The sequence below is a fragment of the Triturus cristatus genome, chromosome 1_1, assembly GCF_964204655.1.
Source record: "Triturus cristatus chromosome 1_1, aTriCri1.1, whole genome shotgun sequence".
Lineage (NCBI taxonomy): Eukaryota > Metazoa > Chordata > Amphibia > Caudata > Salamandridae > Triturus > Triturus cristatus.
This window is the reverse complement of record NC_140579.1, coordinates 17,381,702-17,397,558: the sequence shown is the minus strand read 5'-3', so window position 1 is coordinate 17,397,558 and position 15,857 is coordinate 17,381,702. Positions and strand designations below refer to the sequence as shown.

At 48.5% G+C, this 15,857-nt stretch overlaps 1 protein-coding gene across 1 annotated transcript in view; it reads right to left on the bottom strand.

Annotated features, from left to right (window-relative positions):
* LOC146869151 (uncharacterized) overlaps positions 1-15,857 on the bottom strand; it is a 169,465-nt gene that overhangs the window by 139,706 nt on the left and 13,902 nt on the right. Inside the window, exon 2 of the mRNA XM_085632315.1 lies at positions 11,332-11,445. Coding sequence (XP_085488441.1) covers positions 11,332-11,445 — 114 coding nt within the window. The remainder of the gene's footprint in view (positions 1-11,331; positions 11,446-15,857) is intronic.

The window sequence follows — 15,857 nt, the reverse complement described above, 5'->3', positions numbered from 1 at the left end:
ATGGGTATGACCCTGACTGCAAAGTTCAGTTTCCCTAACAAGCATTGGATTTCACCCAGCGTAGCCTTGTCCCTACCAAGCAAACTGTGATTATCCTGACGCAGGGCCTGTACCTTATCCGCAGGGAGTCTGGACTCGCCCTTGACTGTGTCCAACTCAATGCCCAAGAATACCAAAATCTGCGCTGGACCCTCAGTCTTGCCCGGAGCTAAATGCACACCAAGTGACTTGCCAAATCCTGGAAACACTGCAGTGCCCTTGCGCACTTCTGCGTGTCAGGTCCCCCGATGAACAGGAAATCGTCCAGGTAGTGGGTCACTCCCTCTACCCCATACCTGCTCGTTAGGGCCCACTGGAGAAAAGAGCTGAACGCCTCAAAGTACGCGCATGACACTGAGCAACCCACGGGCATACATCTGTCGTAAAAAACCTTGTCCTCCCACCTGAAGCCCAAAAGGTGTTGGCTATCTGGGTGTACTGGCAGCAGTCTGAATGCCGACTCTATGTCTGACTTTGCCAACCAAGCTCCCTTACCTGCCCTCCTGATCATGTCAACAGCTAGGTCTAGGGAACAGTAGGACACTGAGCACCTCCCCTCATCAAGCCAAAAGTTCACTGAGTCCCCCTCTGGGTGCGACAAATTGTGTATCAGCCGAAACGCTCCAGGCTCCTTTTTCGGCACCACCCCCAGGGGTGAGATTACAAAATGCGGCAGGGGGGGGCTGGCAAACGGGCCCGCCACCCTACCCAAGGCAACCTCCTTTGCTATCTTGGACTGAACTATCTCCGGGTGGTCCCTAGCAGATTTGAGGTTCTCCGCATCCCTGCTCACGAGGGGGCCCTGGTATGGGATGCGGAAACCTTCTACAAAGCCTTCTGCAATGAGGGTCCCTTCTCTGCTGTTGTGGTATCCACGGAGGACGGGAAGAAGGTTGGTTATGCAGATGGGAGATGGGCCTTTCATTCGGTCGTGCGGGGCAAGGACAAGCGCGCTGTGAGTTACGTCTGCCAAGGGCCAGCGGGCAGGGGCAGGGGGGCGGGGCGGTTGTGGGGCCTGTGCCCGCCACCGGCTACTTGCTGGAAGTGGGCTGGCCCGGGCTGTCGCGCTTGGAGCATGAGGTCGCAGCATGGGGGGCCCGCACTTGCTGCAATTGTGGGCGAACCGCCACGCCTTGCCCCAGGAGCATAACCCTGCGTTGAACAGCCTACAGGTGCCGTTGGACTGTGCTCTAAAGCCCGGCTTGCGCCCCCCCCCTCGGCCGCCTCGAAAGTGTTTCTTATTCTGTGCCCTCCCTTCCTGCTTAGTCTCCTTGCTCTTCTCACTGTTCGGAGTGCTCGTTTTTGTTGCCGCTTCTACCGTGTGCTTACCCATATGCATCACCCATAGCCTGACCTCCAGCTGATCCCACTCTAGTTCTGGACAAATAGCCCTCTTCTTTCGGAAGTCGCTATCGTATCGGTACCACCCCATGCCCCCACCCTTGGAAGCCTCCTCTGTGATGACGCTTGCGTAATGGAATAGCCCTGGCCCTTCATCAGGGAATTTCTCCATGATAACTGCTGCCATTATAGCGAAGGCCTGGCCCCAAGTGACAATGTTTTTCTCAGGCCAAGATTGAAAGCGCATCTTCCTGTCCTCCTCCTTGGTGCCCATCCTTCTAGTATCTACCCCCTCTGCCCCATGCATGAGCAGGGTGAATATATCGATGAACTCCCTACGCCATATACCCTCCTTGGCCACCAAGGGAACCTGCCAAGCGAAGGAGCAGCGGCCGGATACAAGCGGAGCGGTGGTAACCAGCGGCTTGGGCACCACAGCCAGAGTGGGCGCCGCCGGGGGCCCCGCCGGTGGGACCCCCGTCGGTATGTTTAGTGTGCTTGCCACTGCGTCTGACGCTACATTCGTTGCGGGGGTGGACGACTGAGGTGGGGCCACCACTGCAGCGGGCTGCCCTCCCGCAGGCGAAAGGCCGGCCCCCGCCAGACCCCCCGCCCCGGTCGACCCGGTGGCGCTGAACTGGCTGCCCCCTTCCCCCCAAACTTGTGTGAACGCCCCCAGCCCCAGGGCAACGCTAGGTAGGGCAGGGGCGGCAGGCCCGGCCCCAGTGGGCGACCTGACCAGCAATAGGCCCGTTCTGACCTCTGCCATAAAGCTTCTCAAGGTGTCCGAGAGCTTACCGAGGTCATCAGATGTTGCAAATGCCACCTGGTTAGGGCAGCTTGGAGGTGTAGGAAACGGCCCAGTGCACAAGGGGAGGGGCGCCTGGAGGGCAAGTCCGGCTCTGGGGGGAGCAGCGGCTCTGCTCCTCGCCGGCGGTTGTTCAGCCGGAAAATCCTTAACTGTGGGGCGGCGAATCCTCTTTGACGTTGAGGGGCCCACGTCTTCGCCGTGCTCCCGGTCGGCGAGCGGGACTTCACTGGCGATACCAGAGTCAGCGGGGATGTTGGCTCTCAACAGTTCGGTGGCCCAAGCCAAACCCTTGGTCTTGGCCAAATCTAGAAAAGCGGCAATACGAGCGTCCTCCGAGGTGCCTGCCTGGGTCTCCTCGACTTGGGGCCCGGTTGTAAACAGCGAAGGGGATCCTTGACTGTCCATCTTATTTGAGGCGTGCACGCTTCCGGTCTGTAGGGAGGGAAAATACATAATTTAGCGATATACTCCTCCCCTGAGGCACTTTACGCCTTGCTCCTTGGACAATGGACGCAGGCCCGACCCCCCCGACTAGCCCGTACTTACACCTAAACAAGGGGAATTGCAATGGACGTCCGGTTGTCGTTCGCTGGTCCCTCAGTCCCGCCGAGAACGGTGCTGTAACAACAAACCATTGTGAGACAAGGAACACACATGCCCAGGGGGGGTGGGGTTTACCATTCTCCCCCTGCAATGTTTAGCCGCGGCACGTCCGCGACTGCTGCGGTGTTGAGGGGTGAATTCACGCTGCTCGCGCACTCCTCCGCCCCACCTCCCTGCGGACCGCTACTCAGCTGCCGGGTCCAGACCTCCACCTGGAGGCGCGCTCTTAATTGTTACTAGGCTGCATATCTCACCAGCGCGAAATCGCCCGAAGGTAATGGAGCACCTTACATAGCATCGTCTGTACATTTAGCCATTCAGGGAAGAGGTAACAGGTGTCAGACGCGCCACGATGCTCAACCTATAATTAGTTGCATGTTAATTATATAACGCGAGGTCGCCCGAGTGTATGCGACGCTTTACCCGGGGAGAGCAAGTGAATTGCCCCTGATCTGAGGATGCGAACGCAGCACACGAGGATCACAACCTGCTTTCCCGCCCCCTGGGCGGTCGCGCCGCCGCCGGACCGCACTTCGCGAGTTTGCCCAGACTCCCAGGATGGTGACGCGACCTCAAGGCTCGCAGCCCGCGTTCTCGCCCTTTGGCGGCAAATTTTATGTTGGGCCGCCGCTGAGACCATTGCGCCACAGCCCAGCCTCGAACCCTGGTCCCCCAGACCAAACGGAAGCAAGAAGAGGTCGCCAGGAGGGTGGGGGAAGGCTAAATAGCCTCCCCTTCCCCACAGGGGCCAGGAAGTGACGCGCTTGCGCATCACTTCCGGCCAACACGAGGAGGGGGACACCGGTCGGCGTCCCCGCCCCCTCCCCTTGGGAGGGGGTGGGGAGGGGTGACCGGTGCCCCGGTGGCACTAGGGCGCCGACCGCTGTAGTGGCCCCATGCGGGGGCCGCGGTCGGCGGCAAATCACAGACTCTTTTACCGACTCAAGTCCCTGTATTAGAAATGCCTCACTTAAGCCGTAACCAAAGCATTTAATATCATCAGCTCGATGGTTTGGTGCCTTGTGGTCCCTCACCAGTAGGCGTTTGTGGGCGGCACCATTTAAAAAACCTAGAAACATGGATGAGAGTAAATCTGGTTGAGCGCATTATAAACTGGCCCTTAAGATGTCCAAAACGGGGAACAACCTTTACAACGCAACTTTTACAACGCACTACCTTTACAACGCATTTTTTACAACGCATAATCCTTTACAACGCATGACATTACAACGCATGACACTACAACGCATTTTTAAAAACTACCTTTACAACGCATTCCATTACAACGCATACTACCATTACAACGCATACCATTACAACGCATAATATTACACTACACTATCCAACACTTACCCTACTGTTGCACCCCCTGGAGTTAGAATAGTAATTTTTACCCCTATACTATCCAACACTTACCCTACTGTTGCACCCCCTGGAGTTAGAATAGTAATTTTTACCCCTACACTATCCAACACTTACCCTACTGTTGCACCCCCTGGAGTTAGAATAGTAATTTTTACCCCTATACTATCCAACACTTACCCTACTGTTGCACCCCCTGGAGTTAGAATAGTAATTTTTACCCCTATACTATCCAACACTTACTCTACTGTTGCACCCCCTGGAGTTAGAATAGTAATTTTTACCCCTATACTATCCAACACTTACCCTACTGTTGCACCCCCTGGAGTTAGAATAGTAATTTTTACCCCTATACTATCCAACACTTACCCTACTGTTGCACCCCCTGGAGTTAGAATAGTAATTTTTACCCCTATACTATCCAACACTTACCCTACTGTTGCACCCCCTGGAGTTAGAATAGTAATTTTTACCCCTACACTATCCAACACTTACCCTACTGTTGCACCCCCTGGAGTTAGAATAGTAATTTTTACCCCTATACTATCCAACACTTACCCTACTGTTGCACCCCCTGGAGTTAGAATAGTAATTTTTACCCCTATACTATCCAACACTTACCCTACTGTGGCACCCCCTGGAGTTAGAATAGTAATTTTTACCCCTATACTATCCAACACTTACCCTACTGTTGCACCCCCTGGAGTTAGAAAAGTAATTTTAACCCCTATACTATCTAATACTTACCTTAAATGCAATTTAATATTATGCGTTGTAATGGTATGCGTTGTAAAGGTAGTATGCGTTGTAATGGAAATGCGTTGTAAAGGTATTTTTTAAAAATGCGTTGTAGTGTCATGCGTTGTAATGTCATGCGTTGTAATGGATTATGCGTTGTAAAAAATGCGTTGTAAGTGCATGCGTTGTAAAAGTGTGCGTTGTAACGTCATACATCCGTCCAAAACAGAGCTTGAGCATTAGAATTGGGATTGTGTATTGTAGGCTCCACAGAGGGGCCATCCCAATATCTTTTAGTAGACGATCAATTCAATTAGGGTAAGTGATTGGGTTTGAACCATAATAAACACTCCGGGGCATATTATCAAGGGCCATCTCGCCGCTTTTTTGGCTTTAAAAGCCAAAAAAGCACGATAATATTATCTACCTATCAACAATGTGGCGCTAACATGCATTAGCGCATGTTAGCTGCCGTTTTCGTAACGCCACGCATCTTAGCGATATACATCGCTAACGAGATGCAAAGAAGGCGTTCCTGACCATTACTCCATGTAAATAATCGCTAACAAAGCTTTGCGATATTTACAAGCATGAAGCAGGTCCGCGAAGCAAAGAAAAAAGCTGCGCTAACCGCGGTTTTCACCGGAAGCTAAAGCCTGGTAAAATCCTGACTAAGCTATCTGTAATATGGGAGGTGGATTTACAGGTTAAGTCCACACTCCCATATTATCAAGCATTCCCTTAGCGCTGTGAAATCATTGCTTGATTTCACGCGCTATTGCCGATTATCGCCGTCTATCGCTTGTTTACACATCGCCATTTAGCAAGGCGTTGCTAATACGCCGCTAACACAGTGATGTGAATCAGCGATAGACGGCGATAATGGTAAACTCAATTAGCGCGATTTGCGATGTTTATCGCATTACCTTGATAATATGCCCCTCGGATCTCAGAAGCTCAGTGGGTTCCTCATTTTAAGGTAATTTATAGTTTCAGTGCTGCTACTACCCCTTATGTTCAAGGTAAACCTCTTGGTGAAGCTGCTAGTTCCAACATGAGCTTTAATTAGCACAAGGTTTCTTACCCTTGTAGTTCCCCCCTCAGCTGGTCCCTAGGTTGCACTGATACGAAAACCCTCCCACCCCTCCACAAACTCTCCCCATAGTGGGACAACATTCCAACTGTTCCAGAAGTGTATTGCATAGCTGCCAACTCACAGGGTGCCACTGTGTGACACGCGATATCGGCTCCCATCACACGGTCTCCCAGTGAGGAGCCGATATCACCCGGTGGCAGGGAACACGAGCTGAAAGAGTGACAGGGTAAGAGCAATAAGAAATGGTGCTAAAACAGACAGGGAAAGCGAGATAAGAAACAGTGCTAAACATGAATGCGGTGACATTGCATTAGCTCCATAAATGAAATGAAATGCTGCTCTTATGCAAGAGCACGCTTTGGGGCAGGGTTGAATTCCAAGGGTTGTTTATAAGAGGCGTTCCGACACTTCCACCAACCTTCCGAACCACCGCCTCTATTCGGACATTTATAAAGTTTTATATAGCGCGAACATGACTCCTGATAATATCAGCGCACTTAGCAGGAGAGGAGTGAATAACCAGTACAGACACAGTAATAAAATGCAGATACAACCTAAATACAAGGAGGTGTACAAGGAATCAGACAGATTTCCTTCAGCAAAGAATTCCAAATTTACGGTGCAATGCCCGATAAAGCTGTTGTATGTTTTCTTTTTGCAGAAAGTCTGTGGTTTCCGCAGCAGGAAGCAGATACTTCGCGATGATCTACATCCGCCAGATAATTCCAACTTTTGTTCCAAATATCTAGGCGTACTGAAATGTAGGGCTTTATAAGTCATGCAAGGAATTTGTAGTTGAATTTGTGCTTCATAAGCGAGCCGGTTCAAGGATTTCAGATCAGGGAAGATGTGTTTGTTTCTTTTTGTACCGGTGACGAGTCAGGCCGCAGCATCAAGAGAGGCCCGTAAAAGGGCCAGCTTGTATCTGCGCAGCCCACTGAGCGCAGCACGTCCGTAATAGTGCCTGGGGATGACTAGGGCTTGGACCGCGGATTTAAGGTCGTCCTGGGGGAGGACGGGTTTTCATTTCCTTAGGATGCTCATCTGGTAGTTTGCTTCTTTGGTGGCATTACTGATGTGGCTCTGCATATTTAGATGTTTGTCTGGTATCATTTCCAGAGATGTCACAGAATCTACAAAGAGAGGTGTACAATTGAGGGCAGTTAGTTACTTCATTCGTAGGTCGATCTTGAGAATGTGTTTAGGTGGAGTAATGATAAGGAATTCTATTTTGATGGCATTAAGTTTGAGATGTTTGAGAGCCAGTTCTGAGTATTTTGAAGAATAACTTTTAGGGTATTGAGGTCATCAGGAGAGGAGATTTTCAGATACAATTGTGTGTCGTCTGCGTACATTTGGCAATGAATGTTGGAGGATGACAAGGAGTCTGCTAAAGGTTCCATGAATAAGTTGAAGAGAATGGGAGAGAGGGCAAATCCCTGTGGGACTCCCAGGGTGACTCCAGAGGGCTTGGACAGAGATTGGTTGATCTTGACTCTTTGGGCTCTGTTATGGAGGAATGAAGCAAACCATTGACAGACGGCGTCTAATAACCCCATCCTTATTTCGTGTAGGTTTAGAAGATTGTCATATTTCACAGTGTCAAACGCTGAGGGTAAGTCCAGAAGGATAAGAAGACATCCTTCATTCTGATCAAACATTGATATTAAGTCATCCACTATATGTGGGAGTCTGTTTCATTGATGTGATCATGGAAGAAACCAGACTAGTATTGGTCTAGTAGTTGGTAACAATCTATGTGGTTGCAGAGTTGGGTCTGTATGCATTTCTCGATAAGCTCCGCCAGAGTGGGAATGTTGGAGATTGAACGGAAATTGTTTAAGTCTAAGCAATCTGCCGTTGTTTTTTTAGGATGGGGTTTACCTGCCCTACTTTTACGCAATCAGGGATGGTGCCATGAAGGATTCTCGATCTATAAATGGAGGATAGCGATTTGATCTCCTTCAACATATTTGGAGGTAAAGGGTCAAAGAAGTTATTGGAAGGTTTCAGCACTGAAAGCTAGTAGTGAATGTCGCTTTCCTTGAGGGGAGTGGATGTGTGCCAGGAGGCATTGATTTTGGGGGAATGCCCAGGGTGACCGACAGGAATAGCAGACTGTAATGGATGAGGACTAGTGGGTAACTTAGTTGGTAGCAGTTCGCTCGGTTTCTGCAGCTCCTTTTCAATAATGACCATTTTTTCCGTGAAGAAGGATGCAAATTCTTTGCAATTTAGAATCTTGTTGGATCCGACACCGGAAAGGTTGAGTTGGTTGTTGGATTGTTGCTTGACAATTTCAAAAAGTTTTTTGGGGCGGTTTCTGGCATGGTGCAGTTGAGTTCTAAAGAAATTGACTTTCGAGTTTCTGATTCTTTTGTTGTAAGTGTTTCTGACTGATCTTAACCATTTCAGGTTCACCATGGAAGGTGAGAATCTTCAGGCTCTTTCTGCTAGTCTCAAATTGCATCTTTCAGTATTGAGGTTTTCGTTGAACCAGGGTTTAGAGAGGTTATTTAGTTGTAGAGGAGCGATCGAGTCAAGGATGTTCAAGATGGAGGTATTGTAATGCTCTGTAAAGTTATGGAAGTCCACCTGGGGAGTCAGGTAATTGTGACTGAGGGCCGATAAGTCAATGAGGTTTACGTTCTGTAGATTTGTTTTCCAATGCCTTTTTTTTATTTGAGCTTTTTTTGGGATCTCACCTGCATTCATGAGGAAGGTAATACGGTAGTGGTCTGTCCAATTGCAAGGCAGAATAGACTCCAGTGTAGTGTTGCCCCACTTTGCAATGATTGTTTGTGAGTAGAGTGATCACAAATTTGGGTCAGATCGAGGTCTGATAGGAAGGCTTTAAAGGTGTTATATTTCCTGGTCATTCAAGTCATTCCAGTGAAGGCTTAAGTCCCCAAGGAACATCTGGGTAGCTTGTTGATCAGCGTTGATTGAGATTACTTCCATGACATGTTCGATGAAAGCTAGGTTGTCTCCGGGAGGGTGGTAGATTAGATGAAGTTTGCAAATGAGTCTATTGTCGCTGACGATATTGATGCAAATGTATTCTCCAGCAGGAAGGGCATCAGTAGCTTTCCACTAGGGTATTACGGTAAATGCGTGCAACTCCCCCACCAGCTCTCTGATTTCTGTCCAGCCTAATGATGTTGTGACTAGGGGGGACTAGTAGATCTAAAATAGGGGGCAGATGAGTCCGTTTTTGTCAGGATAACGAGGTCGAGCTCATGTGTGGTGGTAAGGTCATAAATATAAGACACGTGACTAACAGCCGATCTGCACTTAATGAGCATCCGATGTAGGTGAGTCTTGGAGTGAACGATTGGGGTTGATATGCTTGAGATCAGCTTTATTAACTGTTCTAGGGTTGTGGCTCAGTTCTCTATAGCAATTATACACATTTTAAAAATCTATTTTCTCCATTGTTTAAGAATATTGTACCTATTGGAAGATTATAGACCACTGACTCACTGACCACTGCAGCAACCACCAGCTACTTGATGCTGTGCAGTCCGGACTCAGGCCTAATCACAGTACATAAACAGCACTCATCACCACCGCAGATGACATCCGCATGATCCTTGACAGAGGAGACGCGGCAGCCCTCGTTCTCCTGGACGTCTCCGCAGCCTTTGACATGGTCTCACACCCCATCCTCATCAGGCGCCTGCCTGAGATTGGCATCCAGGGACCTGCTCTCCAATGGATCTGCTCTTTCTTAACTGATAGAACACAAACTGTCAGCCTGGCACCTTACTCCTCGGATGCCCACAAACTCTCCTGTGGAATGCCACAACGTTCATCGCTCAGCCCCACTTTATTCAATACTTATGATTCCTCTGGCCAATGTCATCCGCACACATAACATCAACATCTTCTTGTATGCTGATGACACTCAAGTTATACTCTCCCTCTCAGATAAGACCCCCATCACAAGAAACAGGTTCACCGCCTGCATGACCAAAGTCACTAACTGTATGAAAGACAACGGCCTCAAGCTCAACACCGACAAGACAGAACTAGCGATCTTCGGTCACCATGGGACTCCAACTGGTGGCCAGCTGAACTAGGAACCACACCCACGCCAGGAACCTCAGAATAATCATCGACAGCCAACTGGACATGACCACACAGGTCAACGTTGTCACTGCATCCTGCTTCCACACCCTGAAGATGCTGAGGAAAAAGTTCAAATGGCTCCCAAGGAACACCAGAAATAATTTCACTCATTCTCTCATTACTATCAAGTTGGAATACCCTCTACTCCGGGATCACCAAGCAACACACTAGCTGACTACAAACCCTGTAGAACTCGGCCGCCAGACTCTTCCTCAACCTCCCACACAGAACTCACATCCCACCCCAGCTCCGGGAGCTCCACTGGCTCGCACTACACAAACAGAATCAGTTCAAACTCCTCACACACACATACATTCAAGGTACTGTACAATGTAAGCCTCAGCCACCTGAACAGTTGCATTTCCTTCCACCAACCACACATACATCTCCACCATGCAGGACTCCAACTCGCACATATCCAACACATATACAGAGCCAGATCAGGTGGATGGGCATGTTTTGACATTGTTTCCAAGGCATGGAACAGCGTCCCATTCCACATCAGAGCCTCCCCTTCTCTTCTTGGATTCTGCAATTAACCAACCTACTCTAGGCAGGGCTCGGCACACCCGCCTGCTCAGCGGCAGTATAGCTGTGTGGGGGATAGTGCGCTTTACAAATACATATAATATAACATGATCCCAACCCTTCAAACGCTTCCGTCTCCTCATCTAGATGTGACTAACAAGGTCAACCATAGGCTCAGGGTGTTTACTTGTCATTTTACCAAATGCCTCAATTTTGGATTTTGACACTCAGTATAACACCCCATTCCGGTAATCTTCAAGTTGTTTCACTCTAATGTCATCCATCTTTCTGCTGGCCAATGATATCTCAATTGCACAGATCAACCATTATTGCTGTCCGCTAGGGTTGTGCATATTTGCAGTCACACTCCCATCATGCTTCCGAAGACTGGGCTGCAGAAACCTCATAATTTATCCTTTGGAATTTTTTCTAGCAAGTTTTCTAGCCCTCATCATACTTCCTATTACAATCCCCACAAGCAGTGTGCTGTTAGCCCTGTTTTTGCCTACAATGGTCAGTGCTACTGGTCTGATGTCTAGCCAAAATTCTGTTTCCAATTTTCAAAAGCCGCCAAGCCCATAAAAGCTGCATCTAGCTCCCCTAAAAACAAATGGCTCCTACTTTGCATACTCCTGTACCAGACCCTGAAGACCCTGTACCGTCACCTGTGATCTATACTTACCACCCGGCTGGGCATTAATATTTGGCAATCTGGGAATCCAACGACGCTGGCGCTTTGCAGCAATGGAGTCTTGCTTGCCTCGACTTCGGTTACCAACCTCCAGAACACGTGCATCTTAAACGAGACAAAGTATCAACAAATTAGTCTTCCAGCTGTGGTTCAGAGTCGTCAACAGTTCCTGGATGCGAGGGCAGTGGGTGCTCTGCATGTTCAGCTCTTGCACAAACAACCAAATGTCTGACCAGGAAATAAGGTTCCTGTCAGCTAACATTCCCCGCCCACCACTTCCACAGACACCGTCAGACACTGTGAAACAGCCCCAGGAAGCACTGGACAGATTACACGCTTGAATAGCGAGTACTAGAATATCGTGGAACACTAATATCGAGGGACAAAATATCAACAGGTAAGTGCACATAGGGAAGTATGGATTCACTTTCTTAACTCCGCATCTACGTACCTTGCTATATAAAGCTTCAAGGTACGTAGATGTAGAGTGAGGTATAGAAAATCTATACACACCTACATTTCCAACTTTTATTCTCTCAATATTTTGTCCAGGATGTTAATGTCCCACAATATTCTGGATTCGATATTCAAGAGCCGCTCCCACTGAACACGATGCTCCCCGCAGTGTTTTTATCCAGTATCTCTGTGATTCCTGATTCATGGAGGGCTTCGATTCTCTGCCCTTTATACAAGAAGCATAATCCACCATTATCTGGCAGCTATCCGATGATCCTTCTTTGATGTTGAATCGAAGTATGATGCTTCCCTGCTTTTAGATGTTTGGTCAGATAGAAATCATTTGATTTCTCCTTTTCAGATAGTTTTTGCCCTTCATGTGAGACTTTGGACAACATTGCAGCCTACGTGATGTTGGGTCGTTAGCAGACACACAGTAAGTACTCATCACCTTATGCCTGTTTTGTTGTCTGTATGACTTCTTTGGATAGTATATGGAGACATCACTTATGCCTAAGTAATCAAAGAATCCACCCACAATTACGAGATATAAATAAAAAGGCCCTAAATCTCAGATTCTAAGCCAGCTCCAACAACTTCAAACAACTTTTCACCATCGTAAAGTTCTCCAATCCCGCAGCTGCCAACAACAACATCATCACCACATCCCAGGCACTCTGTAATGACCTCTCAAACTTCTTCGAACAGTAATTGCCAAGATCTACAACACATTCGACCCACAGCATACTGACACAAAATCCCCCGACCAACCAGACACCTCCTTAATCACCAAACAGCAGCTAAGTAACTGGAAGCCTCACTCAAATGAAAAAACCACTGCCCTGATGAATACCATCCACTCAGGAGCCCCCTCAGATCCATGCCCCCACTTTAAGAGAGGGTGTGGCATGAAGACCAGAGCTGGTGATGTTAGAGCGGTTCAAGTGTCAGCATCGGCTCAACATCCTGTTATTCTGGGCAAATCACTTAATCTTCCCATGCTTAAGAACATTTCCTAAAGACCCTTACGAGTGACTAGACGTACTCTACAAAACTGAGCATTATTATTATTTCAAATACTGCCTTGGAAGAACCATCATCTCCCCCGTGCTCACCTCCATCACCACCGCCACCTTCCGTCATACCGGAAAAATGCAGAATTCAACGCCCTATTAAAGAAACCAATAGCAGACCCCAACAGCCTCAGTAGCTACAGACCCATCTCTCTCCTGCCCTTTCCAGCAAAATTCATGGAGAAATCCATCTGTACCCAACTCGCAGACTACCTACAACTCCATCGATTCCTAGAAGGCACTCAATCAGGATTTCACACCCGAGACAGCCCAGAGACAGCCCTCATTGCAGCCACTGATGACATCAGAAGCATCCTCAGCCGAGGAGAAATGACCCCACTCATCCTCCTCGACCTCTCCGCAGCTTTTGATACGGTGTCCCACAAGTCACTCTGCAGAAAGCCTCAGCACTTAGGCACTTGCAGACCTGCTCTCAAGTGGATATCCTTCCTCATGGACACAATTCAAAACGTTTTACTTCTCCCCTACAGTACTCAAGAAAGCCATATGTGGAGTCCCTCAAGGAATGTTGCTCATCCCAACACTCTTCAACATCTACATGTTGCCCCTCACGGACATCGTCCGACCCTACGGCATCAACATTGTATCCTACGCCAAAGGCAAACAGCTCATCCTCTCCCTTACTGACTCAACCAGCACCGTCAAAGCAAACTTCGCCAACTGCATAAGAAACATAGCTGCTTGGATGAAAAACAACTGCCTCCAGCTCAACACAGACAAAACTGAAGTCCTAATCTTCGACAACAACCACTCCCCCCTGGGACGGCTCTCCCACCCAGAACTCTGCCACCAGACTCATCCAGAACATAACACAAAATTATCACGTCTCTCCACAGACTCCGAGTCCAGGAAACATGTAAGCTTGAGCTATTCACCCACGCCTACAAAGCTCTCCACAACACTGGTCCAACTCACTTCAATCACCACCTCAATGTCTACCAACCCACCTGACACCTTTGATCTGCATCCCAGGCAAGAGTACCCCTCCCTCGCATCAAGAAGACCAGAAATGGTTGGCACTCCTCATACCTCTCAACCAAGACCTGGAACGGCGTCCCGAAACACCTCAGAACCTCCCCCTCCCTCATGGACTTCTGAAGCAACCCCAAGACATGGTTCTTCCAGATTAAACAGGCATGATCACCTCCCCTGTGGGGGCCCCAGGCCTACTGTAATCAGCGCCTGGATGCCTTCACAGGTGATTAGCCGCGCGCTACAAATTCACATAACATAACAACAGCTATTCTATTCAAAGCCATTATGTCTTCATAGGAAAATATGTGGGTACAGACTAAATTGGGAATGGATAATGGTTTCTCCTCAAAGATATTTACCAACCATCTTGAAAAGCAAAAGTGCATGCCTAGCCCTGCTACATAATTATGCATCCCATTTTTACAATTTGTGGAACATTCTGTGCTATTTGACCTCATGCCCATTAGCCAACATTAGACAACAAAGTAGAAGTTAATGCAGTAAAACAAAGGTAACGTTTGCTGGTCAACGAGTATCAAAAGATACACCTGGGGCTATATTATGAATTGGGCGTGCTGTCCCTAATGCGCCATCTCTAATAAGGCGTGGGCACAGAGACAAAGTGATTGCCTCATTTCCATGCGGCCCCAACCCCATGTATATGAGGGAATGTCTTCTCAAGATTGCGCTGGTGCTACATGAGTGCCGCAGCTATTGGTATTACATAAGTGGCCATACTATCGTCTACTGTCTCTTATGTAATACCATAGTGCATCGGTGACACCTGAAGCAGTCGCACACGACCGTTTTACCCCAGGGCACGGTTCAGAATACGCTCCTGGTATTTATCTGATACGGTTACACTGTTAAGGCAGCATCAAGGGCCAGATTAAGGGCCCCGTTAGGATGGCGGGCAGATCGCCCCCACCGGGCCGGCGGTAGCCACAGAAGGCCCGGCGGGGGCGATCTACCCACCATCCATACTTAAAAGATCCCCCGCCATATTAGGATGGCTGGGGTGTTGTATTCCGCTTTAGGTGTCCGTATATAGGTTTTCCTGATACATGTCCTTATATAGGCACAATTCACATTGCCCTTATATAGGCATAGGAACCAAGTCCTTATTTAGGCATTAGCCAAGCTATCCAAATACAAGCATGGTCACCTACATCCGTCCACCCCAACTTAACAACAAGTTCTTAGAAAACAGACCCTTAAGCTGTTGGGAGTTTCCCTAGCCCAGGATGATTGATTTCTCCAAGAATTCATTTATTATGCATGAACCGCTATACCCTATGGGTTCATTCATGACGTCTTCCTCTGCCCGACTTTACATCAATGCGACCATTCCCAAGCACCTTCCAGGTATAAATATACCTTCCCTTACCATGGCAAGCCAAGGCTCGGCTGCAAGACTTGATACTGCTCACCACGGCGGCAAGCAAGGAGGAGACCTCGACTTAGAGGAGCCTGTGTCCCGGCCTGACGCTCTGACAAGACGCTGTCATCCCTGCTCGCAGAGAATCCAGCTTCCAGTGTTTTGACTCCCTTCGCGGGGTGTTAGAGTTCGAGAACCGTATAGAGATTCCAATCTCTCTCATTCTTAAGGTAAGGAGCTGACTAGAACCTAGAAGGACTCTTGGCATATCAGACTTGGTATACTAGACTATAGCATACAGCACTTACTTCTAACCTTGTCGTACACTTAGGTACACTGGGGTAGAATTAGTTAGAGAACGCATCGTATGAGTACTCGCATTTTTAGCCTATGTTATTTGTGTATACGAAAATATGTGTCATAGCTAAAAGATAATGCTAGCGCTACTATGGAGCATTATTCTCCCCGTTTTTAGGTGAGTGGTGTAACATTCTGTTGTATTGGCCCAAACGCTATGGGCTTACTCACTGTATACCGTATGAGGACTTATACATCTGTCATGATCTCTTCCACGGTTAGTGTCTGGACTAATGGGTGACTCCGATCGGCGACGG